The sequence below is a fragment of the Aphis gossypii genome, unplaced genomic scaffold (assembly GCF_020184175.1).
Source record: "Aphis gossypii isolate Hap1 unplaced genomic scaffold, ASM2018417v2 Contig00303, whole genome shotgun sequence".
Lineage (NCBI taxonomy): Eukaryota > Metazoa > Arthropoda > Insecta > Hemiptera > Aphididae > Aphis > Aphis gossypii.
The window spans coordinates 62349-82930 of NW_026083060.1; the positions used below are offsets into that span (position 1 = coordinate 62349).

At 28.5% G+C, this 20582-nt stretch overlaps 1 protein-coding gene across 1 annotated transcript; it reads right to left on the bottom strand.

The window, feature by feature from the left end:
- Nucleotides 1–4439: 4439 nt before the first annotated feature.
- LOC126553689 (uncharacterized) lies at nucleotides 4440–10900 on the bottom strand. The gene is made up of 5 exons (XM_050208823.1): nucleotides 10805–10900; nucleotides 10565–10731; nucleotides 9205–9370; nucleotides 8544–8806; nucleotides 4440–4669 (listed from the first exon to the last, which is right to left on the bottom strand). Exons 1-4 carry the CDS (start codon nucleotides 10892–10894, stop codon nucleotides 8708–8710), a joined length of 522 nt encoding a protein of 173 aa, XP_050064780.1. The 5' UTR covers nucleotides 10895–10900; the 3' UTR covers nucleotides 4440–4669; nucleotides 8544–8707.
- Between the last annotated feature and the right edge of the window lie 9682 nt (nucleotides 10901–20582).

Consider the following 20582-nt stretch of genomic DNA (forward strand, 5'->3'; position numbering starts at 1 on the left):
TAGAGTTGCATATGACTGATTTGCCTTGTAATATTTTGATTGAATCTTTGATTTTTCTTGCAATATTTTTTTTTCCAATTTTTTTATTATATTTTAACTGTACATATTTTTCAGCTATAATTTTTAAATTTTTAGTGCCACCTAATACAATATCTTTGTTTGCATCGACTCCATCACCAATAAACTGGATAATTTTATTAATTTCAGTGTACCTTGTCATTTGAATTGTATGTTGTGTTATTAAGAAAATATTGAATTGCATTTACACTAGTTTGTAGAATTAATTCACTTGTTGAATGCCATCTATTCGGCATCCATACGAATTTAAATAATATAACAATGATTCTGTAGTAAATAATTTGTTTTCTTTAAAATGTGTTGCAATAGCTGTTGCAATCATCATAAGCATTTCCTGTAAAAAAAAAAAAAAAGTATAAAAAAAAATGACTCAATAAAAATATTATTTTATGTAAAATATGTGTACTTCATTTATTGCTATATATTTTTTGCGATCGTTGTTGGGTGGAAAATGATTGCGCTGCATATGATACATTAAACCCATCTCATATATAAAACTATCCTTGCAAAAAGGACAATTGATTAATATATGCGTGATCAGTTTAGTATTGTCTTCCTCATAGACTCTCTCAACCGGTTGAAGATTAACTGAAATAATAAGAAAAGTGGTGGATAGGTTAGTTATGAGCATGTTAAATGTGAATATTTGAAAATTCACAAAACTCATTTAAAAATTTAAATATCGTAAAAAACCAACATAAGAACACAGATTATATTCTTACCTAAAAGTTTGATAATGGGTCAATTTACTCTAATATCAAAACTAACAGCCAGTGTTGGGTAAGTTACTTTTAAAAAGTAATGAAGTTCCTTTACTCATTACTTAGAGATACAAGTAATAAAGTTACATTACTCGTTACAATTTTTTTTTTTTTAATTGCTTAGCAATTATCATTTAAAAAGCAAAAGAACTAGAAATACACTTCCTACAGAAAATATGGTATAATTTGAAGAAGATGTACATATATACAATTAACCGAGTGAGTCTAATATATTGAGCCGGGTGAGTCTATATACAATTAACCGAGTGAGTCTATATAGTTAACCGAGCGAGTCTAATATATTGAGCCGAGTGAGTCTAATATATTGAGCCGGGTGAGTCTATATAGTTAACCGAGTGAGTCTAATATATTGAGCCGGGTGAGTCTATATACAATTAACCGAGTGAGTCTATATACAATATCCACCCTACAGCTATAAAAAATACGTCCCTGTAAAGGGTACGTACTCCGCTATCCTGTGGATGCATTTAGCAGGGTAACAATTGCGATGGATGACGACGGGAAGCGCATTACCGCAACAAGTCCGTGTAAACTTAATCGTGCGGCAACCGTATGCTAAACCATAACTTTGAAAAATTATTAAAAAATAACCATCCACCCTACAGCTATAAAAAATACGTCCCTGTAAAGGGTACGTACTCCGCTATCCTGTGGATGTATTACGATTACGATCTGTTTCCCGGGAAAACCGTGAGAGACATGACGAAAATCATAAGAGATAAAATTGATCCCCATAGGGTACTTCGTAAGTTTTATTATTTAGATTTTCCGAAAACGTGTTATTTAGGTTTTTTAAAAACATCGTATACGTCAAACGCCATTTAAAAAATAAAAGTTTTTAATAATGACTTTTTGGAAAAACGAAAAACTGGTCCTAGTGAAGAATCGCTCGGAGAAAAAATCGACCTCTATGCAAATTGTTCGTCCGGCCATTTCTACCGGAGTAGTGTATATTACGTCTAATTGATACATATCATACTAAAAAAAATTACTAAAAATCCAAATTTGGTAGTACCGTTTTGAAAATCATATCCCTCGACTCCAAATGACTTACTCTATACCACCAAACAGTTTTAAGTCCCCTGGTAAGTGATTTAGACTTGTAGTTTAAAGGTTTACCCCCCTGTAATCCTGCACAAATTTACTGTTTTCATGACAACTCGACCTCACCACCACTTTATGCAAATTGTAAGTATTCAAAATGCATTTCCCAAAAAGGGGACATCCTAACGTAGCCAGGGATGTGCTTGGCTAAGTCGTAGTACAATATTTCGATTTTTTGAATTTTAAACCGATTAGTTTCTACCGGAGTAGTGTATATTACGTCTTATTGATACATATCATACTAAAAAAATTACTAAAAATCCAAATTTGGGAGTACCGTTTTGAAAATCATATCCCTCGACTCCAAATGACTTACTCTATACCACCAAACAGTTTTAAGTCCTCTGGTAAGCGAATTTGACTTGTAGTGGTGGCAGCAACAGTATTTTACCCCATGTAAGATCTGCAATAAAGGTAATATGATAATAAACAACAATAATTCTTAATACATTCAAACAAGCCCGTTCATATTTATTTTTTTTAATTATTTTTTATTGTTTTATTTTGGATAATGTTTATTGATGTAGTCTTTAAATTTTGTTGTGGTATAAAATTTTTGTGTTGTCACGGTATTTACATTTTTGAGTGGGTTATCTTTATTTATTTTTGTAATATATTTCTGGTTGATGTGCGATATTTTGTTTTAGATAATTTTTATTGGTTGCTTCCAGCAGTTCTTCATTATTTATTGGTGGGAATTGGGATTTTGGCAGTGTTCTTAGCAAATTTTGTAATGTGGTTGTGTATGATAGTATTTCGTTTTCTATTGTTGAGTGAATTCTGTTTATGGATGTTTTTTCTGATAGAGTAATTGAATTTAAGCATTGTGTAATGAATATGATTTTGGATTGTAATTTTTTAAACATGTATTCTACTGATTGATCTTCTTTTTTTGGTTTGTTTTTGATATATATTGTTGTGGGCAGTTGAAACATAGTATAAAATGAAATAAAATGATCAGAATTTGTGAATAAATATGATTGTGTCTAAACAAAAAAATCAAAACTTACGTTATAAAGCACGGCAGTTCTCATATATTCTTCAGGGGAAATATTTAATATGTTTTTAATTATTTTAAAATTCTATTAATGTTGTTTTGGTGTTATTTTTGTTGGTGAAATTATATTTGATAATATTCATTATTATTATAATGTGACCGAAAATATTGTTTAGCTGAAATAAAAATTAACATTTTATATTATTCATACATATAATTAATGTAAAACTTACAGTATGCCCGTAATGTGTAATGTCCTCAAATGCATTGTAATAAATATACAAACTTGCCAAAATTAATGTTTGATCAAAAGTCAAGGACTCTGTGATGTTGCAGGGTATGTTGAACTCGACTACACAATTTGAAGTCAGTTCAATATAGCAATCAGGTTGCTTATAACTCCATCTATTTTTTTAAATTTTATATTTTACATTGTGAATTATAATTATTTCATTGATGTAGTTTAATGTTTTTTCTATTACTTACACTTTATTCAATTTGTCAAACAAATTAATGTTTGTATATCTCCACCATTCCTCTAGAGTATTTATTAGCTTCATAAAAAATATATCAATCGAATTTAAACAATTTTTGTGAAGAAGAAAGGCCATATTCATTATTTTTTTTAAATTTTCATTAATAAAATTGTTTTTTTGTTCGTTGAAGATTTGTAAATAGTTATAGATAATTTATAATTTTGTAATATATTTTTTTTTTCAACCAAATCTTTAAAAATTAATATATGTTCAGATGAATTGAGACTAAAATTGAAAAGTTTGAATAAGACCTATGTATATTTATAATTTTAAATTAATTATTAAATATTTTTACTCACGTGTCAATAGAATCCATACATTCCGAATGTTATTATTGATGATACTAAATAGTCTAAATTTTGGATGGTTTTTAAATAATTTATATTTTCCTGTAAATTGAATGTATGGTTTTGCGTTATTATGGGTTCCGGTGAAAAAAAAATAAATTGTTCGTCCAATACAGGTGTAAATTTAGGTTCTGGATTTTGAGATTTAAGAGAAGATATGTAATGTGCGTAATTCAAAATTTTTTTGCCGTTAATAGATGTGATTGCTTCTTTTTTTTTTGTGCCAAAAATTTTTTTCCTTTTTTTTTTGTTATATGTTGAATTTACAAATGAGCCGGATATGTCGTTAATTTCTTTTTGAGTTGCGTTTGTAATGAATTGAATGTGTCCTTGATTTTCCAAATATTTGATTATTTTATTTATTTCTGTGTATCTTTTAAATTCATATTTTATATTTTTATTTATAAATGATTGTATATGACTGGAATTGGTAATCAGAATGTCATCGAATGTATCGTCATTTTGTATGTGGCACCCATAGCTATTAAGAAAATATCTCAAACTGGATGAAGATATTTTTACAAATTCTAAATTTTTTATTGATGCTGCTATCATTATTAATAAGTTCTATTCAAAACAAATACAAATTAAAAACTTATTATAAAAGTAATAATAATTTATTTAAATTAGGTTTTACATCATTGACTGCTGTGGTTGACTGAATTTGTTTTTTTGGTTTTGGAAAATGTATATTTCTTATATGTAACATAAAACTATTTTCAAAAATAAATTGTACATAACAAAATGGGCAACATATTATCATCATGTGTTTAATACTTTTATTTTGATTTATATATTCATACTCGACGTCTGGATTATTTATAACTAAAAAAAATATTAAATATATAATCATTAACAAACGAACAATTTGCATAGAGGTCAATTTGTTCTGTCAATTTATGTCATTTATGTCATTCTCTTAAATATCAAATTTTCATAGGTCTTTCAATTATATTTATTGTTTATTTTCTAGGTGTGATTATATCAGGTTTGTGTGGTCAAAGATATCCCATAGAAGAACTTTACATTAAACCAGGCATTAATGATTTCTCTCTCATGGTGACACAAAGAAATAAACTAGACTTAATGTTTCTCGGGCCAATATCCTATGTAAACCATTCGTGCGAAGCAAATGTTATATGGAATACCCAAATTGTACGTCCGGTCATCGGTTTACCGGGAAAACGCGAATGAAAACTGACAATTTCGTGCTTTGGAAAATCACGTTTACGAGCTGTTTCCCGGTAAAACCGTAGGAGATATGACGAAAACCAATAGAGATTAAATTGTTAGTAAAATTAAAATAGTAGGCTAACGAAAATAGCATCCTGATGTACCACAGCATCCAGCATCCTGCTGCACCACAGCATCCAGCATCCTGATGTACCACAGCATTCGGAATTTGTTGCACTTATATGGTTTTTTGAGTGAATGAAATCTGTTGTCGTGGTATCGTAGTTGTCTTTTTCCGGAATACATTTTTTCACATTTGGGGAATTATGAGAGATTCTTCATGTTTTGAAACTTACACACATTGTAGTAAGTACCCCGACCCAGCTACCATTCCTGTGATTTTGGTTAGCCTACTTAAAATATCACGGAGACGGCGATCTCATTGTGCATTGTTGGTACAGCGATCAGCATACGAGCTGTATTACAATAGATTACGTATAATTGTGTTTTAAAAAATTCCAAAAATCGTATAAAATCAACCATTTGACCGATCGTTTTGAAACTTACACACATCGTAGTAAGTACCCCGACCTACCATTCCTGTGATTTTAGTGAACCTTCTTAAATTATCTCGGAGACAGCGATCTCATTGTGCATGGTTGGTCTACCGCGAGACTCTCCCGGCAACATCTAAACGCCCTTTGGAAAATCGTATAAAATCAGGCTTTGGACTTGGAGCTCTGAGAGTGATATGAGTGCATTCCTGAATGCATTTACTATCGTTCTGAAGTGTTTTTGTATGGATCAAGTCTTAAAAACGACCGTCCGATATCACATAAACTTATAATAATAATGATGAATATGATAATTTGGAAAATCATAATTATAATATCTGTCAAAAAGTTTCAATTTCCATCGACGATCGTAATGTTTTTTTTTTACAATTGAATACCTCCTTTATGACTTGTTAGATACAAGGATTGTCTAATAGTCGCTAAATACCTAAGACCAGCTTTAAGTAAAAAATTTCCATTTTTTTAACCACGAAAAATCTCAGGGGGGGCAGTTGCCCCTACTGGCCCCCTCTTCCGGGCGTCCCTGTATCACCGTATCAATTTCTGACTACGGTTATGCCATACATACCCACAACTGACGCATAACCTGTCATTATAATAGTGTCAAATGCACAATAATCAGATCTCAGTATTATCATGTTTGCAAGGTTGCCAACTTTTGTAATTACAATAAAAGTACAATAGTAGGTATTTTATGTCTGTTTTATTCAACTGGATGGAAAGTGTACAAATTATTTTATACTTATATTACGTTTCTAGTGACTTATTTTTTAGAAACTAATTGAACAACACAAAACAAATATTTAAGACATTATATAATATGTAACTTTAAATATATAAGAAAAACAACAAAACAACATTATTAAAGATTTTATAAAAGTTATACACTTCATAATAACATAATTAATTAAACTAAATAAAATATAAATGAAAAAGATGAAATACTTACAATCACTGAATTATAATGTGATCGGGGTATTGCGGGGTTGTGGAGCTTTAACTGTCGCTACAACACAACCCTTAGCAAGCCCGACAATTAATTCAGCTCTCGTAAAAGGCATGTTGAAACAACAAAACAATAAAACAAATAAAATTATCGAATACAAAACCAAATTGGAGGGAAAATATTATTGCAGCGCAATCTACAGTGACTATGGATCGTATAAAAATTAATTAATAATTGAATACTTGTGCGATCTATTTGAGATTTATAGAACTATGATAATTATAATGTCATTATTTAAACTTTTATTTTTTAAATGGCGTTTGACGTATACGATGTTTTTAAAAAACCTAAATAACACGTTTTCGAAAAATCTAAATAATAGAACTTATGCAGATCCCTAAGGACAACAATTTAATCTCTATTGGTTTTCGTCATATCTCCCACGGTTTTCCCGGCAAACAGCTCGTAAACGTGATTTTCCAAATTATCATATTCATCATTATTATAAGTTTATGTGATATCGGACGGTCGTTTTTTGGACTTCCTCTTTTCAAAAACCCTACAGAACGATAGTTAATTCACTCCGGAATGCTCTCGTACCACTTACAAAGCTGTATACATTTTGTCATAATAAATATAGTATAATATAATAAAAAATAATAAAAAATCATATGTTATGAATTATTATATTGGTTGAAATTTAAATGAAACGTTAATTATAAAATTTAATGGTGAAATATCGTTTTTTTAAAACTTTCAATTTGTTTATTTAAGTAATCTAATTTTAAATGTTTTTTTTTTCTATAATCTTTCTTTTGAGTATTAACGCTATTAATTAAGACATATGTATTAATTAAGTTATTAATATAATACCTATACTATTACAGTACAATTTATGAATTATCGATTTTAGTGACACGATACTATCGATTTTAATGATTTTTGAAGATAATATCGATGATAATAATATGGCTGACTTACGTCCCCCAAAACGGGACGCAACTTACCGGTCAAATTTACTACCTGAAAAATATATTTTTTTTTGGGACGCAAGTAACATGCAGCCCTAAAGAGAAGCCAATTATTAGCCAACCTCCCCATGGGAACAAGTCATTGGCTGCAGATGGCCGTGACAACCTATGCCCATGTCCTACTCGTTAATTGATGTAAATTCAATGTTTTCTGATGTATCAGAAAAAAAGTGATATCAAACAGATGTCTCGTGTTGAAAGCTTTTTACAGCCTTATACTGAAAATTAATTCATGGTGAATTACCATATTTTGGGAGATATCGTATGATTTTTTTTTGGTTTTTAATTTTATTTATTGATTAAATGTCTTAACGTATGACATGTTTCATATGAAATTGTTGTGTGTGTTCTGATGTTGGTTCGGCCATCGGTTTACCGTGAAAACTGACAATTTCGTGATTCGGAAAATCACGTTTACGAGCTGTTTCCCGGGAAAACCGCGGGAGATATGACGAAAACCAATAGAGATTAAATTGTTCTCCGTGGGGATCTGCATACGTTCTATTATTTTAATTTTTCGAAAACGTGTTATTTAGGTTAAAAAAAAAAAAAAAAAAGGAAAACAATAATAATAATGTAATCATAACCGTGGCTGTGGTTCAGCTAGTTAATAGTCGCCGTATTCCCACGGCAATAGCTAAACATCCTTTGGAAAATCGTATAAAACCAACCCTTCGACCGATCATCTTGAAACTTTCACAGATCATAGAAAGTACCCCGAGCTACCATACCTGCGAGCTATAGTACGAAGGTTAGTCTAAAGTATAGATATTGATGGTAAGTGGTCACATACAGCATACAGAACAATATGCAACTCCTATAACTTCCGAACCCTAATTATAACAATGTAATTAGTAATTACATTTAAAAGCCTATACAAAGAATTGGTAACGAGGGAATTTCAAGATTATTTAAATACAAGATGATTGGAAGTCACCCATATATTTATATTATTTTATTATTTATCGTTTAACCTTTGAGCCTCAACAATTTAGGGTTGTCATAATATGTCCCGGTACCACAAGTAAGTGTTTTGTGATAGTAAAATAATAATTTTGTAGTTTGGTTTGGCGTGACCATACGCTCAACTAACGCTCTGAGTGTACGTATTGGCCAGTGTTGCTAGTTCTGATTTTAGTTACATCAATAACCATCTTAACCTTGACTGTACGGTGGACACCAGCGGCGGCCGAGGTCTCTTCTTTACCTTCTTGAATTGTATTGAAAACATTGAAAACTAAAAATAAAGAGGCGGAAGATAATATGATATTATAAAATAGGATTTCAGGAAATCGAAGAAAAGCGATTAGTGACAGGTAAATCCACGATCCACCCTCCTCAAATACAGTTTAAAGAACCTCAGTTAGAAATACTCAAATACAGAACACTTGTTTAACATTTCAATGTAAACTTGTCTGTGAAAAAATGATCAGAAATCAGAAATGCCGAATACTGAACTATTATAACACGGTTTCTGGTAAATAAATATCGCTGTATTATTGGTAGCAACTAGTACATCATAATAATATAGTATGGACAGCTACACAACAATATAAGTATAATAACACCACAGCAATAATATAGTGATAAGTTATAATAATATAAATATAAAAGAATGTATATAAAATCACTCACAATATGTCGGTGCTCTGCTGTCCGCGGTATCGCTATTCCATATAATAAAATATTATTTTCAGCATTGACAGTACAGAACGGACTGCCGAGTGCCGACTCCCGGCGGCTGTGATAATTATTTTCGTTCCAGCGAGAAGGTGGTGGTTGATATCCAGTCACGCACAATCTACATATTATATAACTCACAATTCACATTTTTTTATTTATAGTTATTATCTATATATATTAAATATATCATAACTATTAACTCTTATAAGGTAGGGAATTTCAATAGATTCATCACTTGGTTCAGAATCTAAAAATATATTGTATTTGTCTACTTATATTTATATTTTTAAAACTGATTTAGGTATATTGATTTATAAAAATATTTGTATTATATTACTATAAACTGTACGCCATTAAAAATATTAACATGAGAATAATGAGTAAGTAGGTAATAATAACGATATTAGATATTATTGATTAAAGAAATTGGGTATGTAAATATGATAAGTATTATAATTAATAAACAATAATATAAGTACAATTTTCATAAATAATATTTTATCAAAAAACGTAGGTACTAGCATAGATAAAATGTGTAATTAAATCGGTCGTCATTGTGACAAAAAATAAATATTCGTATACGGATACTAGGATTCTATTACGGTATATCACACGACCCATTCGTAGTAGAATCCTACTGCCATAGCAGTAGTCTGTTTATGTGATAACTAACTGTTCTATATTATAATTCAGTAAAAAGTGCATTGTGCAGGAGTATTTTACTGAAAATTAGACAAACTTAATTAGATTTACTAAACATTTCCGATATTTTAATAGTTATTCTTCTACTAAAGCAGAAATCAATCCAGCAATTAATAACAGTTCGACTTAATAATTTTTTGTATTTATTTTACGTCACCTAATAAAATCGTTTAGTTAACCTAAAAGTTTACTTAAAGCTTGCCGGGTTACCTAAATTTTTAATATTTTATAGATTTTTATAATGTCTTAAAATTTAAACAATTAGTATTATAAATTGAATAATTGTTTAAAAATATTTTTTAGTTATTGTCAGGTTAATCTCAATGCATTATACCTATACTTTTGGAAAAATATCAATAAGATTCCGTTCATAGAGAAGTTTTGTTGTTATAGCAGCACAATATTATCAACAACTGAAGAAATTGTTTTAAACAAAATAACACGTATATTTCGTATTGTATGTACGTACGTATCTGATTCAATAACATGGTGTCCATGGAAAATGATTAATATGGATTGTCTTTAAATAAATATCGCTAAAATCATTTTTATTTTTTTAAATTGTATATCTATAGTTTCTTTTGACGTGGGATGTGATGGCCAATTATACTTGTTAAAAACGCGGTCCATATCAGCAAGTGTTTGTTCGTCTGGTGTAAAGGCCTGCCCAAGAGTAGATAGATACCATCGCTCCCGTTTCATGTTGTAAGCATCAAAGTCATTTATCGTAAATTTGAAGGGCTTTAATTGTTGTTTTCCATCATCAGTATAAATTGCCTGAAACAAAATGTATGTGGCTTAAATAATACTATTTAAAAGCTAAATATTATTAAATGTTTTTGATATATACATTTACAAGGGGATGTGTGACTCGAATCCAACTGCTAACAAAATCACTTATAACCTGTGATTTTGGAGGAAAACCGAATAATATATACATCAAATATATCCCGTACAGTGTTGGCGAATCCTCTGTGATGAGAACGAAGATAATTTGCAAACCAATAGAAGTCTTCTGGAGATATATTTTGAATAGATTTGCCCAAGGTTTCTGAAATAAACTGTCGCATTACATATGATACTAAATATTTGAAATGCCTTTTTTGCAAAATTTTGTGTTAATAGTGTTTTTCGCAGTAAATAATTTTGGTATTAATGTAATGTTAAATGAAAAATGTAAATAAACAAATAATAAATAATATTAAATCTTCATAGATACAGTATATTTACAGTATATTTTATTCTTGTACTATCGTTATGAAAAGCACTGGTTAACTCCTGATTTACCGCCAGATTGCAATGCAAGCTGGCGGTAATATTATACTTACCTTCCGGAAGACCGTTATTTGGACTTGATGTATACAAAAACACTTCAGAACGATAGTTAATTCACTCCGGAATGCACTCGTACTACTTACAAAGCTGTAAGTCGAAAGCCTGATTTTACACGATTTTCGGAAAGGAGATTGTCATTTGCTGGATAAATCCCGCGGTAGACCGTCAATGCACAATGAGATCACCGTCTCCGTGATATTTGTAGCAGACTCACCAAACTCGCAGGGACGGTAGCCCGGAGTACTTGCTACGATGTGTGAAAGTTTCAGGACGATCGGTCGAAGGGTTGATTTTATACGATTTTTGGAATTTTTTAAAAGACGATTATACGTACTTTAGCATAAAATGTACTGTACGCGTATTACTGTACAAACAATGCACAATGAGATCACCGTCTCCGTGATATTTGTAGTAGGCTAACCAAAATCACAGGAATGGTAGCTCGGGGTACTTACTACGATGTGTGTAAGTTTCAAAACGATTGGTCAAAGGGTTGATTTTATACGATTTTCCAAAGGGCGTTTAGCTGTTGCAGGTGAATACGGCGACTATTATCTAGGTGAACCACAGCCACGGTTATGATTACATTGATATTATTGTTTTTCTTTTATCAGTTTTTTAACCTAAATAACACGTTTTCGAAAAATCTAAATAATAGAACTTATGCAGATCCCTACGGAGAACAATTTAATCTCTATTGGTTTTCGTCATATCTCCCACGGTTTTCCCGGCAAACAGCTCGTAAACGTGATTTTCCAAATTATCATATTCATCATTATTAAAAGTTTAAGTGATATCGGACGGTCGTTTTTTGGATTTCCTCCTTTCAAAAACACTTCAGAACGATAGTAAATGCACTCAGGATTGCACTCATTCCACTCTCAGAGCTCTAAGTCCAAAGCCTGATTTTATACGGTTTTTTGAACTGGTTAACTCCTGATTTACCGTCAGATTGCAATGCATGCCATCGGTAAAAATTTCAAAAAATATATAATTGAGTAATTGGTCACCCATCCGTTTCTGTTACATTTCACATAAAGAGTCACCGGACTCAGCTTGCTTGAAACATCCGAGCCCGGCTATCCTGTAGTTTAGGGTTACTGCTATAACAAATAACTATGTATTTAAGTTTATAATGATAAATTTTTATCAGTATAATATTCATATATCAGTAGAATTTTAGGTTTATCAATTATCGTGCACACAGCGTTGCCATCGTCACACACCGTACCGATTTCCCCCCTCGACCAAAGGCTGCAATCTCCATTTTACCGTCTATTTTAGGATTGCGTTTGGAAATTTTCGTTGTCGCCGCCGCACCGTACCTCTACCACCCGCCTGTCAATTAGCATCATGAGCGGGCACTGGTCTTACTAGTTAATATGTTATTACAATTCATTTTTCCTACGACCATCGAGCCATTTACTACTCTAGAAGCAGTAGAAGCCATCACACACCAAGGTAATATAAATCATTCAAAAATATTCGCATCTTTTTTCTATATTGCATACTATCAAGTACAAATCTCGTCCGTACTAATTTTAATTAAAAACACAATATTTAATGCATAATTTACGTCTATTTTCAATTTGTTTGTACGTTTAACTGCAAACCTCGTGCTCTAGTCCAAATGCGCACAAACATCATTTAATTTATTATTTTTTTTTTTTTTTTTTGTATATATAAGTAATAATATTTTTCTTCCATTATCTTTTTTCCCTAAATTTCAACACGTTAACCGACACGTAATTTTTTCATACACATCATGACAAATTATACCTATTTTATAATATTATAGAATTGGTCATTAGTTCATCTAGTGATGATAATAATGATGATGATGAAGATGATTTGATAGGACAAAGCAGTTTGGTCCAACGTAAAAAAACTATCTTTAGCATCGAGTTGTGATGATGATGATGATGGTGTACAACTCACTGAATAAGATGATAACATTCAATTTATTAAATAATTAAATCTTATTTTTGGTTTTTGTAAGGGTGCAAATATGACTCTTTTATTAAATATTTGCTAATTTAAGACATAACATTTCATTTCTAACAATTGAAAGTATACCCAATAGATTCTTTGTAAAATTTAGAAAAAATATGATATAAATCATTGAATAAAATGATGATATTTAATTTATAAAATAATTAAAACTCATTTTTAGTTTTTAGTAAGTGTGTAAATATGACTCTTTTATTAAATATTTGCTAATTTAAGACATAAGATTTCATTTCCAACAAATGTTGGGTATACCTAATAGATTCATTTTAAAATTTAGAAAAAATATGATATATCTCAATGAATATGATAATATTCAAATTATTAAAAATTAAAATTTATTTTTAGTTTTTAGTAAGTTTGTTAATATGACTATTTTGTTAATAATTTGCTAATTTAGGATACAAGATTTTATTTCTAACACATGAATTTATAACTGTAAGATTCACTTTAAAATTTAGAAAAAATATGATATATCTCAATGAATAAAATGATATTATTCAAATTATTAAAAAATTAAAACTTATTTTTAGTTTTTAGTAAGTTTGTAAATATGAATTTTTTGTTAATAATTTGCTAATTTAAGATACAAGATTTTATTTCTAACACATGAATTTATACCCATTAAATTCATTTTAAAATTAAGAAAAAATATAATACAACTCACTGAATAAAATGATAATATTTAATTAATAAAAGAATAAAAACTAATTTTTAGTTTTTAATTGTTAATATGTGTTTGAGGACCACACAGACACTATGCACCCACTTATCCAGCTAATCACAAGAATTATTCAATATTGCCTATATCCAACCCCTTGAAACAGTAGGCTTTCAACATTCTTAGTTCTTAATATATGTGTTATTATGACCATTTTATTAAATATTTGCTAATTTAAGACACAAGATTTCATTTATAACAAATGAAAGTATACCAAATACATTCGTTGTAAAATTTAGAAAAAATATGATATAAATCTTTGATTAAAATGATAATATTCAAATTATTAAAAAATTAAAACTTATTTTTAGTTTTTAGTAAGTTTGTAAACATGAATTTTTTGTTAATAATTTGCTAATTTAAGACATAACATTTCATTTCTAACAATTGAAAGTATACCCAATAGATTCTTTGTAAAATTTAGAAAAAATATGATATAAATCATTGAATAAAATGATGATATTTAATTTATAAAATAATTAAAACTCATTTTTAGTTTTTAGTAAGTGTGTAAATATGACTCTTATTAAATATTTGCTAATTTAAGACATAAGATTTCATTTCCAACAAATGTTGGGTATACCTAATAGATTCATTTTAAAATTTAGAAAAATATGATATATCTCAATGAATAAAATGATAATATTCAAATTATTAAAAATTAAAAATTATTTTTAGTTTTTAGTAAGTTTGTAATATGACTATTTTGTTAATATTTTGCTAATTTAAGATAAAAGATTTTATTTCTAACACATGAAATTATAACTGTAAGATTCACTTTAAAATTTAGAAAAAATATAATATAACTTATTGAAAAAAATTATTATATTGAATTTATAAAAAAATAAAAACTAATTTTTAGTTTTTGTGCGTGTGTTAATATGACTATTTCATTAATAATTTGCTAATTTAAGATACAAGATTTCATTTCTATCACATGAATTTATAACTGTAAGATTCATTGTAAAATTTAGAAAAAATATGATATAAATCATTGAATAAAATGATAATATTCAATTTATAATAAATTAAATTTGATTTTTAAGTTTTTGTGCGTGTGTTAATATGATTATTTTATTAATAATTTGCTAAATTAAGATAAAAGATATCATTTCTAACACACAAAATTTTACGCATTAGAATTATTTTAAAATTTAGAAAAAAATTATAATATAACTCAATAAAAAAAAATATAATTTTTAATTTATAAAAAATTAAAAACCGATTTTTAATTCTTAAAGTGTGTAAATATGAGTATTATGTATTTGTTGTAGATATTACTGTTGCTGTGTGAGTTGTGTCATCGCGTAAGTTGTCGTTCTGAAATGAGACTCAAATTTTACTAGGAACCTATGCGGCCGAATATGTCATCTTCGGTATCCGAACAGTCCGGTGTTTGGCGGCGCTGCCGCTCGCCGCATGAAAATCGCAGTGGCACTCATCGCGTCCGACTAGCTGCTCCTGGTACATGAAATCGGTCGATCGACCCCTAAGAACTAAACAGCAATTGGCGTGATATCACAGTAACAATATTTCAATTACAATTTAAAATATATTACAATACTTACTGATATTGTCGTAGTCGATCAACATTTCTTGGGGTAACCGATGGATTTACGACCAGGAGTCTAGCCGGAACCACGAGCGCCGCCGTAATTTTTGGACGGCGAGTGCACCGCCACCGAACACCGGGCTCTTTGGACCGCGATGATGACGTATTCGGCCGCATAGGTTCCTAGTTAATTTTGAGTCTCATTTCAGAACGACAACTTACGCGAAGACACAACCGCAACAGCAACACCAACAATAACAGATCGTGGCAACAATAATAGTATTAATTGTTGTTGTATTTATTGTTGTTGTTAATGTTATTGCATTCCGTGTACAATACACGACGACCGTGATTGAAATTTGCACCGCATTCTTGCGGAATTATAACCTCGCCGTTTTCCAGCCGAGTAAAAGAGAAAAAAAATAGAAATAAGGCCGAACGATCACGATTCACGACCGTATCATTAACGTAACAATGGTTGGAGGTTATCAGGCATCGTGGGCGTTTTTTTCAAAATTATTGTAGTTCAATATTATATCAAATATATTGTACTTCATTGCGGTATTTAATTATTAGCACCGTATGTAGTCCTGTATGGCTATATCGCACTATGAGGTACAACACACTACTGAGTGGACAACTGCTTTGATTTGCAGTGTTATTCGGTAATAATTAGGGCTTGATGCTCTAAAAAAACTCAAAAAAGGCCCTAAAAATGCAACAAAAAAAAAAAAATAATAATAACTTTAAAATAGTTACCTATAATCATTATCACCCAAAACACATTTTTTGCATTTTATAAAGCAACGTTTCGAAACACCAGAAAAAAAGATGCCTATGCATCAAAATTCCAGACCTAGTAATAACATAGACAACAAATTTATGAGTTGCATAGTCGTATAAAACACAATGTTTTTTTTAAAACTAATTTTTAGTTTTATTACATGGGTAAATATTACTATTATGTTAATAATTTGCTAATTTAAGATATAAGATTTCAATTGTAACACATAAAATTAAAATAACAATTTCACTAAGATAAACATGATATAAATAAAGTACCTAACCTAAAAGCATTAATTATTAATTTATTATAATATGGTCTACAATAGTTTATACTTATTAAATAATATATATACCCATCACAATCAGAGCCTTTTTTGACCCAATTTAATAAAGATGAATTCATATTTTTAACAGATTTAGAGATAAAGAAACAAAGTACAGTGGTCGATCAAACAGCTACGTGATATTTTTAGTTTTTAGTACGAGTGTGAATATGACTATTTTGTTAATAGTTTGCTAATTTAAGACATAAAAATTTATTTCTAACACTTAAAATTGTACCCATTAGATGAATTTTGAAATTTAGAAAAAATATAATACAACTCACTGAATAAAATGATAATATTCAAATTATTAAAAAATTAAAACTTATTTATAGTTTTTAGTAAGTGTGTTAATATGACTTTTTTGTTAATAATTTGCTAATTTAAAATACAATTTTTTATTTCTAACACATGAATTTATACCCAATAGATTCATTGTAAAATTTAGACAAAATATGATATAACTTATTGAATAAAATGATAACATTCAATTTTTTAAAAAATTAAAACTTATTTTTAGTTTTTAGAACGTGTGTAAATATGACTATTTTGTTAATAATTTGCTAATTTAAGACATAAGATTTCATTTCTAACAAATGAAAGTATACCCAATACATTCATTGTAAAATTTAGAAAAAATATGATATAAATCATTGAATAAAATGATAATATTTAATTTATAAAAGAATAAAAACTAATTTTTAGTTTTTAATTGTTAATATGTGTTTGAGGACCACACAGACACTATGCACCCACTTATCCAGCTAATCACAAGAATTATTCAATATTGCCTATATCCAACCCCTTGAAAACAGTAGGCTTTCAACATTCTTAGTTCTTAATATGTGTGTTATTATGACCATTTTATTAAATATTTGCTAATTTAAGACATAGGATTTCATTTCTAACACATAAAATTATACCCATTAGATGAATTTTAAAATTTAGAAAAAATATAATATAACTCATTGAATAAAATGATAATATTGAATTTATAAAATAATTACATCGAATTTTTTAGTTTTTGTACGTGTGTTAATATGACTATTTTATTAATTATTTGCTAATTTAAGACATAAGATTTCATTTGTAACACATAAAATTAAAATAACAATTTCATTATATAAACATGATATAAATAAAGTACCTAACCTAAAAGCATTAATTATTATTTATTATAATATGGTCTACAATAGTTTATACTTATTAAATAATATATACCCATCTCAATTAGAGCCTTTTTTGACCCAATTTAACAAAGATGAATTCAGTTTTTTAACAGATTTAGAGATAAAGAAACAAAGTACAGTGGTCGATCAAACAGCTACGTGATATATATTGTTGTGCAGCCGTGCAGGTCCTACAGGCTACGATAGAATAGTATTTTATACCATGCAGATAAAATATATAGTATAAACTATAGGTAGCTATAATATAATACTACTACTACGATTAGTAGATAGGTATTAACGATTAAAAAAGCTTTATTACCAATTGGCAATAGGCAACAACTGATAAGCGCAATTTGTCATTTTTTAATTGTATAAAATTTCCAAATATTACTTTTAAAACATCAAACTTTCAACGAAGCAGAACGCGAAAATTATTTTTTGTGATCCTGAACGGTATATTTAAAAGCGTTTGCTTATTACATATAACTAATAAAATGTATTAATTATTTTCTACTGAAGATTTTAAGTCTTAAATTATATATGTTATAATAATATACAAATGGATAATGAATTAATACAAAATATAAATAGTACACATAAGTAGAACTCGGTTTTATTATTTACACTAAAAAGTATCAAAATATGGCATATAATATGCAGTAAAATCATAAAAATATGCAACAAATATGCATTTACAAAATTTATATTCAAAAATTCAAAGTTGTATTAAGTATGATAGAAATATAAGATAATAAAATATAAATGTATAAAAAGAACACGTATAAATAAATACATATATATTACTGTTTAAAAATAAAATAAATTATATACAACTCAAAATGTGTTATTATACTTTATTGTGGAAATTAATTATTAAATGATATTCAAGTTTTTCTTCGGTAAAATTATGCCATCTATCTGTATACTAATCTACATATCTATCTATCTATATCTATCTATCTAATACTAAGTTTTCTATAGGTTTTTCTTATAACCTATAAGAGAATAAATATAGAGAAAACTCGAAGCATCATTATAGGAAAAATTTTAAGAGCGTTTGAATTTTAAATTTTTAGGAAATCGCATAACGATAACGATTTATCCTCAAACGATTTTAAATATTTGTTATTATTCAAAAAGTATAAGTCGTAGATACATGAACATTTTACCAGCTATTTAGATTGGCATTTTCTTTACAAGATATAATTTTCAAAATATTTTGAGTTTTTTTGAGCTATTTATAGTAAACTAAAATTTTCAAATTTTTCCCAATCAAAATACTTGAAAATTTTATACAAAGTTCCTCATATGTTATTCTTATAGTGATTAAAAAATTATAAGAATACATAGGCACAATTTTTTTTTATTAGCATTTGAAGTTCAAATTTTGACGAAAATTCGTCAAAATTATGAATATTTGCAAATTATTTTGTAGGTATAATTCATAAAAATGTTTGTATAGCTAAGAGTTGAAAATTTAATACAAGATTTTTCATAAGTTTAGCTTACAATAATTATAAAAGAACTTAAATTTTGGTGTATTCAGGCCATTAAAACATAAACCATACAACCACCCCCACCTGGAAATTATATCCTAGGCTGACAAATAACCTTCGTTCAGAATCGTTTTTCGTATACAATGATACCTATCATTGCATTCAAATTTAACCTATCCTAGTCCGAGGTTAACCCCACCCCCTAATGTACAGCAGAACGGTACCCACTTTCCCCTTTTTTTTTTTTTTTTTTATTTTTGATATGCTCTAAGATGGGAGTTATAAAAATCAATTTCTATTTGTTGTACAATAAACTGAACTCTGGAATTTTCCTTAACAAATATAATTTCTAAAATTTCATACACACAAATTTCATCATTAAAATTTGTTAGGAAATAACCTATTTTATATAATGTACTCTTAAATTCTATCTGTGAGTAACATATATATTGGTTACTTTTTAAATGTAGAGCTCTTAAAATAAGCTGATTGTAATTACTATCATTCACATATTTATTATTTAGATTAATTTTAACATTAAGAGAAGAATTTAGAATATTGTATGCAAATTTGTATTGATATTTTTTGGCTAAGGACAAACAAATATTTTTCCTTGATGTAATGGCATGTGCATATAGTTTTATCTCTTTGTGTTTGGCCTCATACCTAAAACACCAAAAATGTTTAGGAGGACCAGAGTATTTGATAATATTTGGATAATGAACTAATAGATGGTGTTTAGGTTTTAATGTATCCTTGAACAATGTGATATAGTCATAATATGCTTTTCTATTAGTTGTTGTAGATGGAAAATTGTTGCATAAGAAATTTGACATGTGAGTAAAATTTCAATGATTTCCAAAAAATTTAAAAAAAATAACCACACATTATCATCCTCGGGAATTAAATCTTCTATGATTAAAGAAAAATAATAAACAAATGTCATCATTTCTCTCGCTAACATTTTTAAGTGAAAGTTTGTTATATGAATAGGTTTTATAGGAGGTGATATATTTCCTACTTCTATAGGGCCATAGTTAAAATGCTTTTTTCTATAATTTAATGTTTCTAGAGAAAAGATCTTGACCTCCTCAGTATAATAATTAATTATATGACATAAATTATAATGACAAATACCTTCGAAGATATCATGCATTATATCAATATTGTAATTAGTAATTACATGAAAAGAATTTATCTTATTTTAAAACTGAATCTTTATAAATACCAGTTTGT